Genomic DNA, 20,456 nt, shown 5'->3' with positions numbered 1-20,456 from the left:
AAATTATTTAAATCTGTAATGCCGACCGAGTTCCAATGTGTTTTTTCGCTTGTATTAAAAATAATACAGGGCCAACAAAATAATTTTGATACAATTTTGCAGCCAGTTAACCATTCATATTTTTCATAAAAACCCACATGGAAATGTCTGGTACATTTCTTTGCCCATTTTTCCACTTTTGTCTCCAAATTAATGGGCTCCTTTGACCTACCAGACTTCATAATGTCTACTTTCTCTTGATAACTTCGACTTGAAAATCCTTTTTTTAATAAACTACACACAATACAAATACAAAAACAGTTGTCTATATTGTTCATAAATCCACAGGACGGTCCACTCGCTCCTTCCATTGCAGAAAAAGAAAAAAACGTCGCCTCGTAACCTTACGAATTTCGACTGACTTAAATAAATGCTGGCGGTAAGGCGACCAGAGAATCGCTTCCAGGGTAAGAAAATTCGCGCGAACTTAAGATGACTTGAGGGTGCGGTCATTAAACCCTGACCACCCCTGGCCAACATTTGGATGGATCAACTGCGCTGATTTCGAAAAGAGCCTCCGTACAGGTACGGGCCCTTGGTATAGGATGCGTTAAATTGTGTGTAGGTATATTATTATTTGAGTTCGTTTATTCGATAAATTTTTAATATTTTCGATCCTATTGCCTACATAATAGATTACTTAGATTAGGGAAAATTTGTTGATAATTAAATATTAATTAATAATATATTTTCTTATATCGAAGTATAGGGAAGCGGTGCTTCCCCCGTTTCTATGGACCGCACGCCTCTGTACGCCAAGGTAACCCATGTATCCAATAGGATGGCGCTTACTGTATATTGCCCAGGATATGAAGCATTTAAAAATGTAAAAATTACTGGACGCTACTTTTTATCTGGAATATTTGGGGGACATCAATACAAAAGACGTACTGTGTCGTGAGTATTAAATATTTGAGCAAAAAATCGACTTTTTTCATTCATTTCAATATTGTGAAAAACGTACGCCAGAAGATAGAAACGTTCAACAGACGATTTTCTTGAAAATACTTGCTCTTTAAAATAAGATTTTCTATCTTAAAAAATGTTTATAAACAAAAAAGTTATTGCAACTTAAACCCAAAAGTAATAATTTTTTTAATTGTTTATAATTATTAAAATAAACAATAAAAATATTTAAAATGTAGGTACAGTGGAACCTCGATAACTCGGATTAATCGGAACCGCGGCCGATCCGGGTTATCGAAAATCCGAGATAGCCGGAGAATATGGTAAAAGTTAATAAAATATGGTATACTTACAGATAAACTCCGTTAGAATTGAAATAACATGAAATATATTTATAAATATGCACAGTACCTACTCATCAAAATTACTAAAAAAACACCAAACACAAACGTAAGCAATACAAGACACACAATACAATCACAACGATGTAATGTTATTTAAGAACAGTGAAAACTAAAGACCATTGTTTATAAAAGAATTTTTTAAATAGTCTTTCCTAAACAATGCTAAGACAGTTTGAAATAAAAAGGAATAGGTACTACAGACAGGTGCCTGTTGTTTCTGCGGCGTGTGCTATGAGTCATTTTTAATATCGTATAGTTCAAATTACACACATACACATTATCTCTCAAATATTATATTACATACATTTTTATTGTTGAAAGGTTTGTCTGATAATTAACTACTTTGATGGGAAATAAGCCACAATTAAATTGAAAAATAATTTTATTAACGTTTCGCTACGCCCAAATCGGGTCGTTGTCAAAATACAAAATATTGAAAATCAAAATGTTTATCTGATGAAAATCGGTCCGGGTTAGCCGGACTTCCGGGTTATCGGGGGCCGACTTATCGGGGTTCCACTGTACTTCAATATGAGTTTTTATGTAGTTATGTAGTATGTGCAAAACATGGACCCGATCGGTCGAGTTTTTAAACAATTCTACTATATGTTTATCCCATTTGAGAAAAAAGTCCATTTTCAAATGGCTGTACAGGTGCTTTGTCCATATTTAGAAGGTTTTTTTTATCTCATTCTCTTCAAAAGGTCTCAGATTTTCATGTTTTTAAAAAAGTATATTCATTTTTAATATGATGCAGAATGAAGTATCTACCATTTTTCGCCTTATAAACAATTACAATTATCTGCGCCGTTTTAAACTTTACAAAAAAAAACAAAGTACACCATCTGAACGTTATGAAATACATCTTAAAAAAAAAGAAGTGTGTAGGTATGACTCATAGAAGCGGAGATCATTTTTTTACTAAAAAGGGGTAGTTCCCTGGATTGGCTGTATACCTTATAGTTAAACAAACTGGAACATGAAGTAAAAACCACTTCTATGTAAAAGGTATATTTACTAAAAATTTTTAGAATCCCAATGGATTCAATAAAATGAGTTCATCAGAACGTTTTCAAACCTATCGGTCCATCATCAGTGATTTGAATACTTGCAAAATAGCCCCAGAACCAAACAATGGTTGTGATTATAAATAAATCTACATTATGATGAAATAAATTTAAAATGGCTAAACGCCGATGTTCAAGGATTAAACCTCTGGGAACATGGTGAAACTCTACCCGAGGACCCAATCAACCATCTTCGGTCAACGATGACTACTAGAGTAGTCATAAATTTAAAATGGCTAAACGCCGATGTTCAAGGATTAAACCTCTGGGAACATGGTGAAACTCTACCCGAGGACCCAATCAACCATCTTCGGTCAACGATGACTACTCTAGTAGCCCCAGAACCAAACAATGGTTGTGATTATAAATAAATCTACATTATGATGAAATAAATTTAAAATGGCTAAACGCCGATGTTCAAGGATTAAACCTCTGGGAACATGGTGAAACTCTACCCGAGGACCCAATCAACCATCTTCGGTCAACGATGACTACTCTAGTAAGGATTAAACCTCTGGGAACATGGTGAAACTCTACCCGAGGACCCAATCAACCATCTTCGGTCAACGATGACTACTAGAGTAGTCATCATTTTTATGTATTCGGATACTTTTTAAATTTTGTATCCGGTATCCGTATCCGTGATAAAATTTTAAAGTATCCGGCATCCGGATACTTTTTTTTTTATATTCGGATACTTTTAAATATTTATCGCCCGCCGATAATGCACCTAACGTAGGCACAACACTGCCATTCCTTCAATCCAGATGTGTCTAATATGTTAAATCCAATTTTTCGTACTCGTCACCGTTATAATATATTATTATATAGCTAATGGAGCTTTGTTTTTACCTAATCAGTTATAAATCTTCATAAGTACGTTGTTTAATTAATTACTTACATTTATTTTTTATACTTTCTATATCTCTCTTTTCAAGAACTCCTTTTTGTACCCTGTATAATTAGAAGAAATTATTTTTCGGATTATAGTAAAGTACATTTGGAATGGGAAGATTCAATTATAGCTGCAGTTCTTCTTCCTAAATTTAAGCTTAAGAGGTACAATGTAAAAATCCCAAAAAAACTATAGGATATAAAAAAAATGCATTATAACTGTCGCCAAAACAAAAATGGAATTGGAAAGTTGCAATGAATCAGATGAAAGTGGAGATCAAAATTTGGATGACTTTTTTGATTTTAGCAATTTTCGAGACCAACAAGTGGACAATAGCTGTACTATTAATTATACACAGAATGAACAGGGTTCCAGCATCAATAATAAAACTTCAAAAGTACAGTTGGAGTTGCTAAGATATTTGGAAGACAAAAGATCCAATTTTAACATCTTAAATGAATACCCAATTTTAAAAAGGGTGTCAATAAAGTACAACACATGCTTACCTTCGTCAGCACCAGTTGAAAGACTTTTCTCTTTTGCAACTATGATTGATACGCCTAAAAGAAAAGCTTTAAGCGATGAACACTTTGAGGTATTGGTACTTACAAAGGCAAATTCAAAGGCACTTCACTTCTGACTTCGTCAGCAATTGGAATACTTTCTGTATTAGTACGTTTTTATTTTAATTTAATGTTTCCTTATAAGTTTATGTTCTAGTTTTATTATTCATAAGCAATAAACAATTTTTTGAGTACTTTCTGATTTCTTTCTCCATCATTTAATATATTTTTATTATTATATATTACATTAAAAATACATGCACATCACATAGTTCTAATACTAATAATTTATGTCCTTCTTAAAAAAAGTATCGTTCAAAGTATCCTAGAAAGTATCCGAAAAAAATATCCGGATACTTGTATCCGAATACATTTTTAAATGAAAGTATTCGTACTTTTTTAAAAAGTATCCGGATACATTTTGAGTATCCGTATCCGGTATCCGGATACTTTTTTCAGTATCCGACCCAACTCTGTAAGAGCATAGACGCAAAATTTCGACCCAATGCTTTTTTTTCGAATTCTGAGAAAACTAATAAGTATTTTTGAAAAATTTAAACACAGAATGAAAAATTACATTATTACCGGGGACCAAAAATCCCTGAAAACTTCTAAAATGTTTATTTTAACAGGTTGACTGCCACAAAAAAATGTTTAAAAAAGTCCCTGGTGCCAAGTTGGAAAAAGTTCATCTGGCAACCAACTGAAATACTTGCATTACTAATGTTTTACCAATTTTGTTTATTAGTCCAGATTTTTGGAAAAATATGTCAGCGGTCGAATACGACCGCCGGGGCGAGGGCGGCATACTTATTCCCGTGGTGCCAAGCGGTCGGTAGGGCGGTCGTTCTGTTCATGATGAGACTTGTTGTGCATTATTCCGCTGAGTGATTGACTAATATTTTATCAGTAAGGTTTTTTTGTTAGTAAGACAAAGTGCTCGTGTTATTTTGGGATACACGGCTATAATTCGTACACAGTTATATAATAGTAAACACAATTATTATTTCTTGAAATAAAATTTTAATTTTAATCTTTAAAATCTTTACAATCTTTTAATTTCTTTCATGTTCTTATTTACCTTTTGTATGTTATTTAGTTTAGAATGAATAGTTTTTACATTTTTATATTTTTTACTCAAAATAAAGACATGTCAAAATTTCGATATCATTTCAGTCTCCCCTATTCTGCCAAAATGAAAACTGATATGTATATGTGATTTCTGTATGCCATAGCGGTCGAATACTGCAAAAAATAAGCTTCTCTACACACCCTCTGGCAAAACAGGAATTATATCACAGACCATATCAAATCGGTCGTATACGACCGCCGTGGCATGTAGTACTTATTGAACTGGCGGTCGTATACGACCGCCTGGCAGTCAACCTGTTAATAAGTTACAGGGGTGAAAAAAAAAGAGAGAATTTAGTATGATTTTTAATTTTAAATATCTCATTCAAAAGAAACTTTTTGTTTATTCTAAGGGACTCGGCCCTCGGTAATAATGATACCTTTCATTCTACGTTTAAATTTTTCAAATATATTTATTAGTGTTTTTAGGATTCGATAAAAATGAATGCATTTAACAAGCATTGGTCCCAAATTTTGCTCCTACGCTCTTATCGTAAAATACAAATAGACAATTAAAAATGCCGAAATTGCCAATTTTAGCGTTTTTTGGGGACATTATTCAATAATTTGGACATCAAATAAAAAAAACAAAAGGCATAATTTGATGTGGCATAAGTCAGTTTAAAATGCCCTTAACCAATCGGATATACTGTTTCATTTCGAGATATACAGTGTGGGCCAAAGAAAACAGTCCACCTCGATATTTGGCAGTATTTATTAGATTTTAAGAAAATGACGAAGCAGGTCGATTTTTGATCTAAGGGGGACGGACACATTTTTACGGTACATAAATCTGTCATTCGTCAACCCCCTCCCTTTCACTTCCCCACCCCTTATTTTTAAATAATGAATAGGGGTCGTGTGCTAGCTCATTTGAAAGGTTATTCAATTCTCTATTCAGTAATATAAACATTACCGTAATTATTTATACAGCATATCCAAGAAAAAATATTTTAAATAAATTAATTGACAAAAAGAAGAATGTATGTAATTTATTTAATGCAAAATACATTCTACTGCTGTCACAAAACAGAAAAAAATGTTTTTTGATAAATAGACACGGCTTTTCGCTTAATTTCAATGTTCAAGCTTCCGCCCATCTGCCTCTTGGTAGATTGAACATTGAATTTTAGCGACAATGTTTATTTATCAAATAAACATTTTTTCTGTTTTCTGTCAGCAGTAGAATGCATTCTGAGTTAAATAAATTACATTCATTTTTCTTTTTGTGTCATTAATTTAATTCAAAATAAATTTTTCTTGGACACCCTGTATAAATGTTTGTCAATGTTGATATTACTGAATAGAGAATTGAATAACCTTTCAAATGAGCTACCGCACAACCCCTATTCCCTATTTAAAAATAAGGGGTGGGGGAAGTGGAAGGGAGGGAGTTGACAAATGACATATGTTTGTACCGTAAAAATGTCTCCCCTTAGATCAACAATTGATCTGTTTTTTTATTTTCTTAAAATCCTATTTTCTATTGGCCCACTCTGTATAGACTTAAGGAACGTCTGAATTTTAATGTTCGAAACATATTGTTTTTTCCTTACCCACAAGCTGAATCTCGTTTTAATCGAAAAAATATTATGTTACTATATTACAGTAAAAAGTTTACCTCGGGAACCTGCTTATTATAAACGAAAGAATAAATTGGAATTTCCGTCTTAAGAGCCAACATCAGCGCGTCATCAATATTACTTCGGGAGATAATAGCATACCTTTTTTCGAAAGTTCTGCGATACTTTGGCAACAGTGCGTCGGCATTATTTGACATAACTAAGATGAATGCTGAATATTGTGACAATATACTCATAGGCGCGCTAAACGGAAGTAATAGAAAACAATTTTATTATAAGTAAATATGTAAATATTTATAAAAATTTTCAAAGCAGTGAAAATTTTATTATAAGCGTGTATTTTGGTTTTTTATTTAAGTATAAATTTTAAACTATTGATGATATCTCTAGAATCAAAAATCCTCCTAAAACTTTATATACTCGCATTAGAATTGGAAATATTTTATACTTACCTACAAAACAATTAATAATAATCTATTTTTTCAAATAGTCCGACAACAGTTCTATTACACAACAATAAATTAATTATAAACAAACACTACTTCTCAGTGGATCAACACTAACGAATTCCAATAACGAAAATAATACACTACTGCACTGAACAGATATCGATAGGTATAGACAGCAGAACAGATAAGAGAATCGGGCTATACGGAGGTTTGTCAAAATGACAGAGATTATTTCTCTATGCTGTCTAATCAGTTATTGGTTATAATATTTTCGATTTATTGTTAGAGATAAAAAATTTTAGTAGTTCCAATGTGACACAAAATCTAGGCATGGGATAAAAAAGTTTATTTGAAGAAAGTGTATTATTTTGTTCTTCTTAATGGCGGTACAGGCTCGTTTTTGTATCTAACATTTTATTTAATTATAGAGTAATTTTCCCATTCTAACGTATTTCTCAAATTGGACTCTGTACCTCTATTCTTTACTATATTATGAATATGTGTGCCAAATATCTCAACAAAATATTCAAAATTAAAACTGCAATCTTGGAACGCGCTTTCCGTTTTGATGACGCGCTGAAAATAATACACTACTGCACTGAACAGATATCGATAGGTATAGACAGCAGAACAGATAAGAGAATCGGGCTATACGGAGGTTTGTCAAAATGACAGAGATTATTTCTCTATGCTGTCTAATCAGTTATTGGTTATAATATTTTCGATTTATTGTTAGAGATAAAAAATTTTAGTAGTTCCAATGTGACACAAAATCTAGGCATGGGATAAAAAAGTTTATTTGAAGAAAGTGTATTATTTTGTTCTTCTTAATGGCGGCACAGGCTCGTTTTTGTATCTAACATTTTATTTAATTATAGAGTAATTTCCCCATTCTAACGTATTTCTCAAATTGGACTCTGTACCTCTATTCTTTACTATATTATGAATATATGTGCCAAATATCTCAACAAAATATTCAAAATTAAAACTGCAATCTTGGAACGCGCTTTCCGTTTTGATGACGCGCTGATGTAGCCTGTTAAACCTGTTTATTTATTAGTTTACTACTTTTGTACCAAATAAATAAATACTAAAGTTTTTTATTTACGTAAAAAAAAATTCTAGACGAAGGTGCCACTGCTGTACTACCAACAGTTGTTCAGCAATCCTTCGGTGGTAGAACAATGACAGTATCAAGATGCGGAGAATGTACCACAACTAGTGAAAGAGTTGACGATTTTAGAGAACTGCAGCTTTCTTTTCCGAATCATTCTGATAATCAGTCAGTACAGACTTTGTTGGATTATTATCTGCAACCTGAAATATTGAGCGGCGATAATCAGTACCACTGTGATATATGTAGTAGACTGACGGATGGTGAAAAAATTACACGAATTGTTGAAGCACCCCCGAGATTAATATTTACACTTAAGCACTTCAGGTAAGTGATACAACATGTTTAGTTTTAAATTAGATATATGCTATAAATGGCAACAATGCGCACCGTCGAGTACCATACGGTCCCACTTCCTACGCTAATGCACATGATTCTTGCCCATTCTTGCCGATTCTAACTCCGTCGCTCTGGCCGTAATGTTGTAAAGGGTGGTTCATTTAGAGGTACTTTTTTGGTGGAGATTTGATGGGATATCGTGCATGAATCGCATCACCTGACGTTGCGTTTTTATTCAGTATTGTTTGACATTTCATCCTGGAAAGACTTAACCCGGCACAGTGTCTAGAAACTATTCTGCTGCATTACGAAAATAGGCATTTTATGGGGAATGTGTTTCGTGCGCTTAGAGCTTATTGGGTAACACCCAAATAGACGAAATAGAAATAGATTGTTTCTGTTTAATTGCAACCAGTTTCCTAGTTTTGACAACTGTCACATTTAAGACAATATCTATAATAAACTTTTAGTTCTGCATCTAATGTCAAACTGTCACGAGGACAACACAAATCAGCAATTTTAAGCGCTCGAGTTACTTCGGTAAGATTATTTCATGGATAAAACTGTATTTATAAATAAGTTTAACTAATATTTTATTAATATCTTCGTCTAAATATTTTAGACCTGAAAATTTGTTAATAGCTCAACCGTGTCTAGTCGGACAAACTTTGATGTATGGGAACACTGGAACAGGGGAAGTTTTAATTGTGGAACAGGTTAAAAATTTGGAACGTCAGACTACAAAAACGTTCCATGTATTTTGTCGAAAAATGTTGTCGACTGATGTTTTAAAATAAAGATGATATTTAAGATAAAAATGAAATTTAAGAAAAATGTTTTATACAAAGACTTGAATTTTGTATGTAAGTATTAAAAAATAACCTGTCGAATATCACACGATGGTAAGAAAACATAAGAAAATAATGCTCCAATTTTTGTTCTCAAATTTGATTCCATTCGGCAATTGCCAGTCAACAAGTTTTCGAAAAATTGTCGCATTATTGTCAATTTATTTTCACTTTCTAGTGATATTACTATTGGTAAGTTATTTTGATTATTTCATTCATAGAGATTCTGACCAATAGAAAATTACAGAAATCTGAATTAAATCGATAATTTTTGATAATCTCCCGTCGTTAAGTATATTACGTCAGATGCCCTTCGTTGCTACGAAAAAATACATTCAGTGACATTAATGACAATTAATGTTTTAAAAATTATAAAAGTGATGACTTTCAATCGTCAAATATTTATAAAAACTGTGTGTTTAATGGTACTTACATAAATAAATTACAATAAAATTTTGAACAGTTTTATTCATGAAATAATCGCAACAAGTTGCACTCGACCTCTGAAATTAATATAGAATTTTTGCTCTCGTGACACTTTGACATAATTTAAATTAAAACTGTCAAAGTGTCACTCGGGAAAAATTCAATAATTTCAGAGCTCTTGTGCAATTACTACTGATTATTTCATTCATAGGAGATTCTGACCAATAGAAAGTTACAGAAATAAAAATTACAGCGATTATTTTTTGATGATTTTAACTTCCATTCGCATAGTAAGATATTTGATCACGTGTTTAATTCTGTCCAATCAGATTAAAATTATACTGAGAATTATCTACTGTAGAAAATTCCCGATAGAATTTTTTTAAGTAGATTGTTTCTGTTTAATAGCAACCAGTTTCCTAGTTTTGACAACTGTCACATTTAAGAAAATATCCATAATATACGTATTAAAAAATAATCTTACGAATATCACACGACAGTAAGAATAAATAAGAAAATATTGCTTAATTTTTACTCAAATTTGGTTGTCATTGGGCAATAGCCACTCGAGCCCTGCGGGCTCTCGTGTCTATTGCCAGACAACAAATTTTCGAAAAACTGTCGCATTATTTTCAATTTATTCTCACTCTTTTATGAGGGATCACCGACATATTGGCCAACCGATCCAAATAAAACACCAGACCTATTGGATTTCTTTATTACAAACGGAATATCTCAATCATATACAGATGTAGTACCAAGTTTTGATTTATCATCAGATCATAGTCCCATAATTGCCACAATTAGCACAACGGTGATAATAAAAAAACCAACACCTCGACTGCATAGCTTCAAAACAAACTGGGACACATACCGGCTAATCGTAGAACAGGAAGTAAATCTACTAGTGAGATTGCAAACTCCCGAACAAATAGAAACAGAAACTAGTAATCTAATCAACTTACTTCAAAATGCTGCCAAACAGTCTACCCCTCAACCTGGACAAAAAAAATTTTTTCAACCAACATTCCTCTTGAAATAAAAAGACTAGTAGCAGAAAAACGAAAAGCCAGATCAATTTGGCAAAGAACTCACAGACCAGACGACAGGACAATTTATAATAACAAAACTAGAAACTTAAAAACAGCTCTAGAACAGATGAGAAACAACTCATTTGAAAACTATGTATCAGACCTTTCGCGTCAAGATAACTCTATCTGGAAACCAATCAAAAACAAAAATAAACCAATAAATACTTCACCTCCAATTCGGAAAAACTCAATACTACCAGGACCATGGGCAAAAAGCAACAAGGAAAAAGCTGATTTATTTGCTGAACATCTAACTGAAGTCTTCAAGCCACACGACAATGACCAAGTACAAGAAGTAGAGCAGGAACTAGCCTTACCAATTAATCAACGAGAGCGACTAACTTTAATTACACCGAAGGAGATTAAAGATGAAATTAATCATTTGAATGAAAAGAAGGCACCAGGCACTGATCTCATAACAGCAACAATGCTAAAACAACTTCCTAAAAAAGGTATAATGAAGTTATTGTACATATTAAATGCAATCTTAAGACTTAATTATTGGCCTATATCACTAAAAATTGCCCAAGTAATTATGATACCGAAACCTGGTAAAGCTTTAACGGATGTTTCATCATACCGCCCAATAAGTCTACTGCCAATAATGTAAAAACTTCTTGAAAAGCTGTTACCTAAAAGAATTATGAGCGACCTAGAATTCCAAAACTGGATCCCAGAACACCAATTTGGATTCCGGCAAGGTCATTCTACAGTGCAACAATGCCATCGCATATCAAATGTAATTAATAGAGCTTTGGACAATAAACAGTATTGCACAGTAGCCTTTCTGGACATCAGCCAAGCATTTGATAAGGTATGGCACCCAGGATTACTTTATAAAATCAAAAAATCCCTACCCAACAAATACTTTGACTTATTAAAATCATATCTAAATCACAGAGAATTTGAAACTAAAGTGGAGGATGAACTATCAAACCGTAACAAAATTCAATCAGGAGTCCCACAAGGTAGTATATTGGGTCCACTTCTTTATGTACTGTACACATCCGATTTACCAACATCTCCACAAACCACCATTGGAACTTTCGCTGATGACACAGCAATATTTGCAACTGAAGAGGATCCAAGAGCTGCAGTATTAAAACTTCAAGAACACCTAGACCAAATTGGACAGTGGCTAAAGAAATGGAAGATAAAAGCTAATGAAACTAAGTCAACACATATAACTTCCACACTAAGGAAAGAGCAATGCCCAAATATTAGCCTTAATCAAGTCAACATACCACAACAGAATATCGTCAAATACCTGGGGCTTCATCTTGATTCTAAATTAAACTGGAAACAACACATTTTAAAGAAGACGAAACAAATTGAGTTGAGAGTGAAAGAAATTAATTGGCTTATAGGTAGAAAATCTCGACTCTCAATTGAGAACAAACTGCTGATTTATAAAAGTCATCAAACCTATATGGACGTACGGTATAGAACTATGGAGTTGTGCCAGCAAATCAAACACAAAAATTATCCAAAGAACTCAATCAAAAATTCTACGCACCATCGCAAATGCCCCGTGGTACATTTCCAACCAAACCCTTCATACAGACCTAAACATCCCGTTAGTCAGCACAGTAATTCAAGAAAGAGCCAACAGACACCACGAGAAATTGGAAGACCACCCCAACCAATTAATATTACCATTACTGCAGCCACTAAACAACAGAAGATTGCGAAGATTATGGCCCATAGATCTTCGCTGAAACTGAGGTGAAACCGCTGGGTGATGTACCTCATAACGCTATTTTAGTGTACAATACTACATTGATATAAGTTATTGTACTTGTTATCAAATTAACTCATAGAATATGTAATTCTGATTGTTAATAAATGCTTACAAAAAAAAACTCTTGTGATATTATACCCGATTATTTCATTCATAGGAGATTCTGACCAATAGAAAGCTACAGACATGCAAATTAAGGTGATAATTTTTGATAATCTCCCGTCGTTAAGCATATTACGTCAGATGCCCTTCGTTGCTACGAAAAAATACATTCAGTGACATTAATGACAAATGTTTTAAAAATTATAAAAGTGATGACTTTCAACCGTCAAATACATATTTATAACAACTGTGTGTTTAATTTCACTAATTGGTACTTACATATATAAATTACAATAAAATTTTGGTTTTGAACAGTTTCATTCATGAAATAATCGCAACAAATTGCACAAGAGCTCTAAAATTATTGAATTTTTCCCGAGTGTCACTTTGGCAGTTTTAATTTCACGAGCCGAAGGCGAGTGAAATTATGTCAAAGTGTCACGAGTCAAAGAGAAATATGTAATTCTGATTGTTAATAAATGCTTACAAAAAAAAAACTCGTGTGATATTATACCCGATAATTTTTGATAATTTCCTGTCGTCAAGTATATTACGTCAGATGTCCTTCGTTGCTATGAAAAAATACATTCAGTGACATTAATGACAATTAATGTTTTAAAAATTATAAAAGTGATTACTTTCAACCGTCAAATATTTATAACAACTGTGTCTTTAATTGTACTAATTTGTACTTACATAAATAAATTACAATAAAATTTTGGTTTTGAACAGTTTTATTCATGAAATAATCGCAACAAATTGCACTCGATCTCTAAAATTAATATAGAATTTTAGAGCTCTTGTGCAATTACTACTGATAATTTTTAACACTTTATTATATTCCAGATACGATCCTACGTCACACCAGCGTACAAAGCTGCTTCAGACTGTCGTATTAGATGACTACCTAACGATTGATACATATCGTTATGAATTATACGCAGCAGTGGTACATTGTGGCTCCAGCGTAGATTCAGGACACTATTACACTCTAGCCAAAGATAAGGCTCAGTGGTACAAATTTAACGATAGTTTCGTAAGTAGAGCGACGACGGATGATTTAAAAAGGCTTAAACCACCGGAAACAGCATACATTCTTTTCTATAGTCGGGAGGACATCAAAGAACCAGAAAATCTCCCACCAACAATACTTCCTACTAGCCTACAAATAGTCCTAACTAAAGATCAGTCCGAGTTCGAAGCGGAAAAGAATCAACAAACTGGAAAATCATTTAATTTTCGACATAATAGAAACGATGAACCGCCCCCTCCGAATTGCGGTGGTGGGGGATTCAGTACTTCGGGTAACATGTTGGTGTGCTAGCTATTTAAATGAAGTCGTTGTAAATAAAGGGATGCTTATTAATAGGTATTGTGTTAATACGATTATTAATGATAAACAGATCTAGCTTATTATATATATCTATATTTATTGAATGAATTTTAGTTTTCTTGAGTTTGCTACTTGTTTTCTGTTATCTACATCATACTTGTACCATAAATACAAATAAAATTGTAATTTTAATGTTCTTTAAGATATTCAGTGTATTTTTGTTAATAATAATTCAACACTTTGTTTTTATTAACATTATTATGTGTAAATATATATATCACAAGAAATATATAAAAATTTGGTTAGTTTACTACTTAAATAGCACTTTCACTTTTAACAGGTTACATAAAAAGATTATCTGTGATTTTTGCTGTATTATTCAGATACTTCAAACTATAATAAAAGTTTTGTAACTTCTGTCGAAATGAAAGAAACACATTTCTAATTTTCTTTCAGTTCCTTTATAATCCTCATTGTTTCCAAACATCCCAGAAAACAACTGATTAGTCAGGCAATGGCTGTAGTTTTAACCCTTTGCGGTCGAACGCGATGACGAATAAAATGTCGTACAAGTCGTTGGCATGTATTACATGCCTACAGTCTGTACAATATAGATACCGTTGCACGTCATTATTTATATCAGAGATCTAAGTTGACATTGTTGCCCAATTACAAAAAATTCTTGAATTCATTTTAAATCAAATATATCACATAATTATTGCGAAGTGAATTATACAACAAAACAAATTAATATTCAATGTAAATAAATAAGAACTTTAGTAATAGAAAACAAGAATTAAGTTATAATTTTACGTTAAAGTAAATAATAAGAACAATAAATATAATAAAACAAATACTTATAGTAAAGAATAAAAACAAATCTGAAGTGTAAACACCGCAACTGTCAAATAACTGTTACCAATTTATGCCAAAATGTCACCTTTGTTCGATCTCAGTTAGAGTGTAATCGGAACAAGTGTGCTTTATAAAAACTCTTTATCTACGACTGATACATAATATATGTATTATACTTGTGGTGTTTGCAATATAATGCCATATAATAATCCCTTAGGGATTAATAATGCGGGTTTAATAGCTATTAATCCCTCTGGCACAACAATCACAAAATTCACCACGGAAACAAAATAATCAACCTCAAAAAGTGTCACTGTCAAACGAATAGTATATTTGACAGTTTGTGTTGAGATGGACGAAAATGAAGAATCTTTTAATTGTACACCACCAGAAATTGTAGAACTAGCTACAGCAACAGCATCTACCTTAATACCTGAAACATCGAAATCCATTTATAATAAAACAAATAAAGTTGTTCATTAAAAATCTTAAATTAATTAATTTGTCGTAGATAAAGTAGAGTATACTACTCGCAATAATGGCTCTCATTCCCTCGGAATGTTACTCCCTCGCCGCTAACGCGGCTCGGTTCGTAAATATTCCTCGGGAATAATAGCCATCATTATTGACTCGTGGTATAATCTACTATTATATTCCACTTATACAAATTAATCTAGGCTCCAGAGGGGTCACCGTGTCCTTTTTAATTCTGATGGACAAACTCAACGGTTTCTTATGGATTTTTGGCTGCTGATTACGAATTTCGAGGGTGGATTTCGATCCGGGTGGTCAAACAATTGTTATAAACAATTTAATTGTTTTTAATTTAATAAACTAAAAGAGATACAAAAATATGTTAGAAATAAAATTTGTTCCTTAATAAAAAACGAAAAAAAAAAAACGTTTACTAAACTCAAATCCAATAATTAGAACTCAATATATTGTAAAATTAGTGCACAATGCAAATTTCAAATTGCAAAATAAGTATTTTTCGAAGCTTTATCGATCGTAACTCGGCTTCTACGCATGCAAATGAGCATTAGAAGGTCTCATTTTAAAGCTTAGTTAATAGGTTTCCAAACATAGTTTGTTAAATTATTTTGTCTTCATTTGTTTTAAAGTTATACCCGTTTGAATTTATAATTTTCTTAAAAAAATTGTACATTAATTTGAGTCATAAACATTTATACTTTAATTAACAATGATGTTAGAAGAACTCAAAAGGAACAATTTGAGCTTATGAAAATGTTCATAAGTTTATTTTTGGCCAAGATATCTATATTTTAATGGCGCGCTGTGAGGTGCAAGATCGGCTCACAGTCAAGTAATCAGAGCCGGATTTAAGACAGTGGGGGCCCCTGGGCAGAATTGGTGTGGGGGCCCTACCTCCTACCATTAAAACGACGTTGATCTACTTTTATATAATTTTAAATAATAAAAAGTACAAGGGCTGTAACTTGTTACAGTAAAATCTTAAAAATAATAGTAAGATGTATGGTTGAAGTCCGGGAACTTTTCGAGATATTTTAATTGAAAATTTCTTGATTATGTGGGACATATCTAGTTGCATTAAGACATTGTGACCAATACTCATTGCAGAGAGATGATTCAAACACTGTTGACCCATCATAGACCGAAGTCGATTTTTAATTAAAAATTTTGAGAATGACCTCTAACCACTGCAGTTAGTTCGCATCAGAACCAAGTATAAACAAAGTGTCACCTCAACATTTGGAAAAGCATCATTTAAGTGATTAATAATAGCTATAACATTTTGAGTTCTAAACTTCTCTGATGCTCGCATATCTTTCGAAATTGTCACGTATTGACTGTATATGTACTTTATTTAAGTGATCTAAGTGCTGTCTCTCCTGAATTAAGGTCAATATTTGGATCTTGAAGAATACGACTTGTGCTGCTTGTCCTCACTAATATCCTCTCTGTTTCCAGTAAACACATTCGATTATAGGTACAAACCATTTGCAATGCTACGAGTTTGAAATTGTTGCTCATAGTCTTCCGAAATGTTGGATAATGCTCCTTTAATCTGATTATGACCTTTAACTAGTTCTTTTGCGGCATTACCTCCATGACCATCTAGTAGTATTAGCTCTTTTAGGAACAATAATATTTTTGCCACGGTCTGCGTTGCTGTCGCTTAAAGACGCAGCTTTTAAACATTCTGTTAAGTTGTATCTATACGTAGAGGAACTGAAAAATACATATAGCTAAGAAATGAAAGAATGCTGTGCTATGCTATTGCATGATAACACTCAGTTGCAGCTTTTGAAACTAAATTTAGAGAGTGGGCGACACGGGGAATCCACAACTCCAAGATATTAAGGTACGTATCCATACGTGGGTGCTCTGTGCTTGGTGTAGCAGCTCCACATAGTGGATACGATGGTGCTGGCCACACGGCGCTCACCTTTGATTCAACCGGTTTGAGGTTTATATGTAGGGGAGCGCATGCCGTATCCATTTGAGCAGCTACACCGACCACGGAGCACCCCACCCACGTATATGGATATGTACCTTTTTTGTTCTATAATTTCAGCCTGAACACCATTGTAATTTCCACTGATAATTGACGCATTAACGTAGGACGGTCTCCTGCAGTTTTTCAAATCGATATCATGTTCTTGCAAAAATGTCATTAGAGAATTAAATATATCTTCTGCTTTATGACCGCGATTTGGCAAAATAATCTATAGGAGTGAAACCTATGTAACGAAATATGACAGTTAATTGATTGGTATGAACTGAATAATATTTTGACTTCTTAATCCTTGAAACTTGAAACTATTTCATTTTAATACGTTTTGACCCATCGGATGTACCAATTTCCTCACATATGGTTGATGAAAGATAGTTGACATGTCCGCTTCGAGGATTTGAATATGTTTTTAAAATATGATGCTTCAAAAATTGATCATATTCAGCTAATAACTGTATTCCCAATTAATTTTAATTTTGTGGTGAACTCGGCAACTCATTTTCGCTGCGAAATGCTAAATCTCGTTCACAAATAAACTTTTTAACACTAAAATTAGTCTTTTAGTTACCATTTTCCAATAATTCTTTATTTCTTCGGCCTGTTTTGCTATTTCAGTATCAATACGCCCAATTCATTAGTGTGCTTTAGACATTTCGTGATCCATAAGCCTACTATCTGCATGTTTCCAATCACAAAATCCTCTATGACTAAAATGTGTACGAACACTAGATAAGAATTTACAAACGAAGCAATACACTCACCCGGTGGAAGGTGAAAAACATAACCATGAACAATTATTATATTTTCACTCCTACGCTCCTTCATTTTATACTTGTCATACATTGTCGAGTTCCTGTATCTCCTGCCAATATCTGTTTAAATGAACCTCTTATGTTTGGGGCTTTGTGGGGGCCCCGGGCAGCTGCCCAGCCTGCCCCCCCTTAAATCCGGCCCTGCAAGTAATATCGCGGTAAAGACACCGATCGACTGCTCTCGTGTTACATTATTTTGCTCAGGATGCCTTCCCTATTCTTGATAAATAATATCAGCTGACTTTTTAGTTATATTTCTGAAATATTAGTTTTTAATGTTTTTTTTTCTCATTTAGTACAAAAAATAGAAGACAAAGTAAATGGAATGAAAGGTTATTCGAGGTCCAGTGTGATGATTTATAAGAATTATATAAAATTTTATGAGGATCTTGAAAAACGAAGATAACGTATATATACATAGAAATTATAATTTGCATGGAGAAGATAGCACGTGAACCTTTACAACACTGTGAGCATGAGCCGATCTTGCTCCTCATAGCGCGCCATTAAAATATCAATATCTTGGCCAAAAATAAACTTACGAACATTTTCATAAACTCAAATTGTTTCTTTTGAGTTCTTCTATCATTATTGTTAATTTATGTATAAATGTTTATGGCTCAAATTTGCTTGAAACCCTTATAAACAAATTAATGTCCAATTTTGTTAAGAAAATTGTAACTTCAAACGGGTATAACTTTAAAACAAATGAAGACAAAGTAATTTAACAAACTTTGTTTGGAAGCCTATTAATTAAGCTTTAAAATGAGTTACGATCGGTAAAGCTTCGAAAAATACTTATTTTGCAATTTCCAATTTGCATTGTGCACTAATATTCCAATATCTTGAGTTCTAATTATTGGATTTGAGTTTAGTAAACGATTTTTTCTTCGTTTTTTATTGGAACAAATTTTATTTGAAACATTTTTTTGTATCTCTTTTAGTTTATGAGCCAGAGCCTTATAAACAATTAAATTGTTTATAACAATTTTTCGACCATTCGGATCGAAATCCACCCTCGAAATTCGTAATCAGCAGCCAAAAATCCATAAGAAACGGTTGAGTTTGTCCATCAGAATTGAAAAGAACACGGTGAACTCTATTTGGCGCCTAGACTAAATTAAATGAAACAAGTTATGGTATGTCTCTTTAAATTTACATTAAATGAAAATCTTCCAATATACCCCAGGCTGTGGGTGAAAAAACGTGATATAATTCAGGAATTTTTGAAACCTATCAGGTGTTGTAAAGGACGATGCCAGGAATAACTTCTACTAAAATGTGACCAAAAATATTGTGAGCTTTTTTTATTGCGATTTTCATTTGTTAAATTTGTAATTTTTAAAGATTTTAAATTTTGCAGCTTAGGCTATTGATTTTAGAAAAACTTTTTAATAGAAAGTTGTAGTAAATTAAAAAACCTACAATTTGAGCTATGGTAAGTTTAATTTCGTTTATTGGTTATTGCAAAACAGCCTGCGAAAGGTTCAAAATGGCCGTTTTTTACAATTGCGTTATTTATTGTACAAATAATTTTTCAGATAAAAGTTTATCAAGAAAAACAAATATAGTGGTAAATAGACTGGTTATAATGGTAATATTATAAAAATGTTTTACGCATTTATTACTATAAATAATGGACTATTATAATGGTAATATTATAAAAATGTTTTACGCATTTATTTACATCAGAATATGAAAATATAACTCTTTAGAAGGAGATTGGATGTTTCACCAACTCTCTACGATTTTTTTTTCAAAAAGTTATAGCCTTCGACATTTGACCTCTTGGGATAAACAATTTATAATATCTAAGCAAAAAATTCGTTAATCCGGCCTTACAATTTTTTTATGTTTGGAATTGAAAGATCTTCATTTTAAAGCTTTAAAAAATAAAAAAAAATTATTTGTACAATAAATAACGCAATTGTAAAAAACGGCCATTTTGTACCTTTCGCAGGCTGTTTTGCAATAACCAATAAACGAAATTAAACTTACCATAGCTCAAATTGTAGGTTTTTTAATTTACTACAACTTTCTATTAAAAAGTTTTTCTCTAGAGTCAATATCATAAGCTGCAAAATTAAAAATCTTTAAAAATTGCAAATTTAACAAATGAAAATCGCAATAAAAAAAAGCTCACAATATTTTTGGTCACATTTTAGTAGAAGTTATTTCTGGCGTCGTCCTTTACAACACCTGATAGGTTTCAAAAATTCCTGAATTATATCCTGAAATCGACCTATTTTTCACCCACAGCC

General features: G+C 32.6%; 1 protein-coding gene across 3 annotated transcripts in view; it reads left to right on the top strand.

Moving 5' to 3' along the window:
* LOC126889379 (ubiquitin carboxyl-terminal hydrolase 38) overlaps positions 1-14,465 on the top strand; it is a 32,938-nt gene extending 18,473 nt beyond the window's left edge. For all 3 annotated transcript variants that reach the window (XM_050657635.1, XM_050657637.1, XM_050657634.1), the window contains 2 exons: positions 8,163-8,478; positions 13,545-14,465. In XM_050657635.1, the coding sequence (XP_050513592.1) occupies positions 8,163-8,478; positions 13,545-14,022 (794 nt within the window). In that variant the 3' untranslated portion in view covers positions 14,023-14,465. The remainder of the gene's footprint in view (positions 1-8,162; positions 8,479-13,544) is intronic.
* Positions 14,466-20,456: the final 5,991 nt, after the last annotated feature.

The sequence above is a fragment of the Diabrotica virgifera genome, chromosome 8, assembly GCF_917563875.1.
Source record: "Diabrotica virgifera virgifera chromosome 8, PGI_DIABVI_V3a".
NCBI classification, from domain to species: domain Eukaryota; kingdom Metazoa; phylum Arthropoda; class Insecta; order Coleoptera; family Chrysomelidae; genus Diabrotica; species Diabrotica virgifera.
Note: the sequence above shows the minus strand (reverse complement) of the source record. Positions and strands in the feature narration are given on the sequence as shown.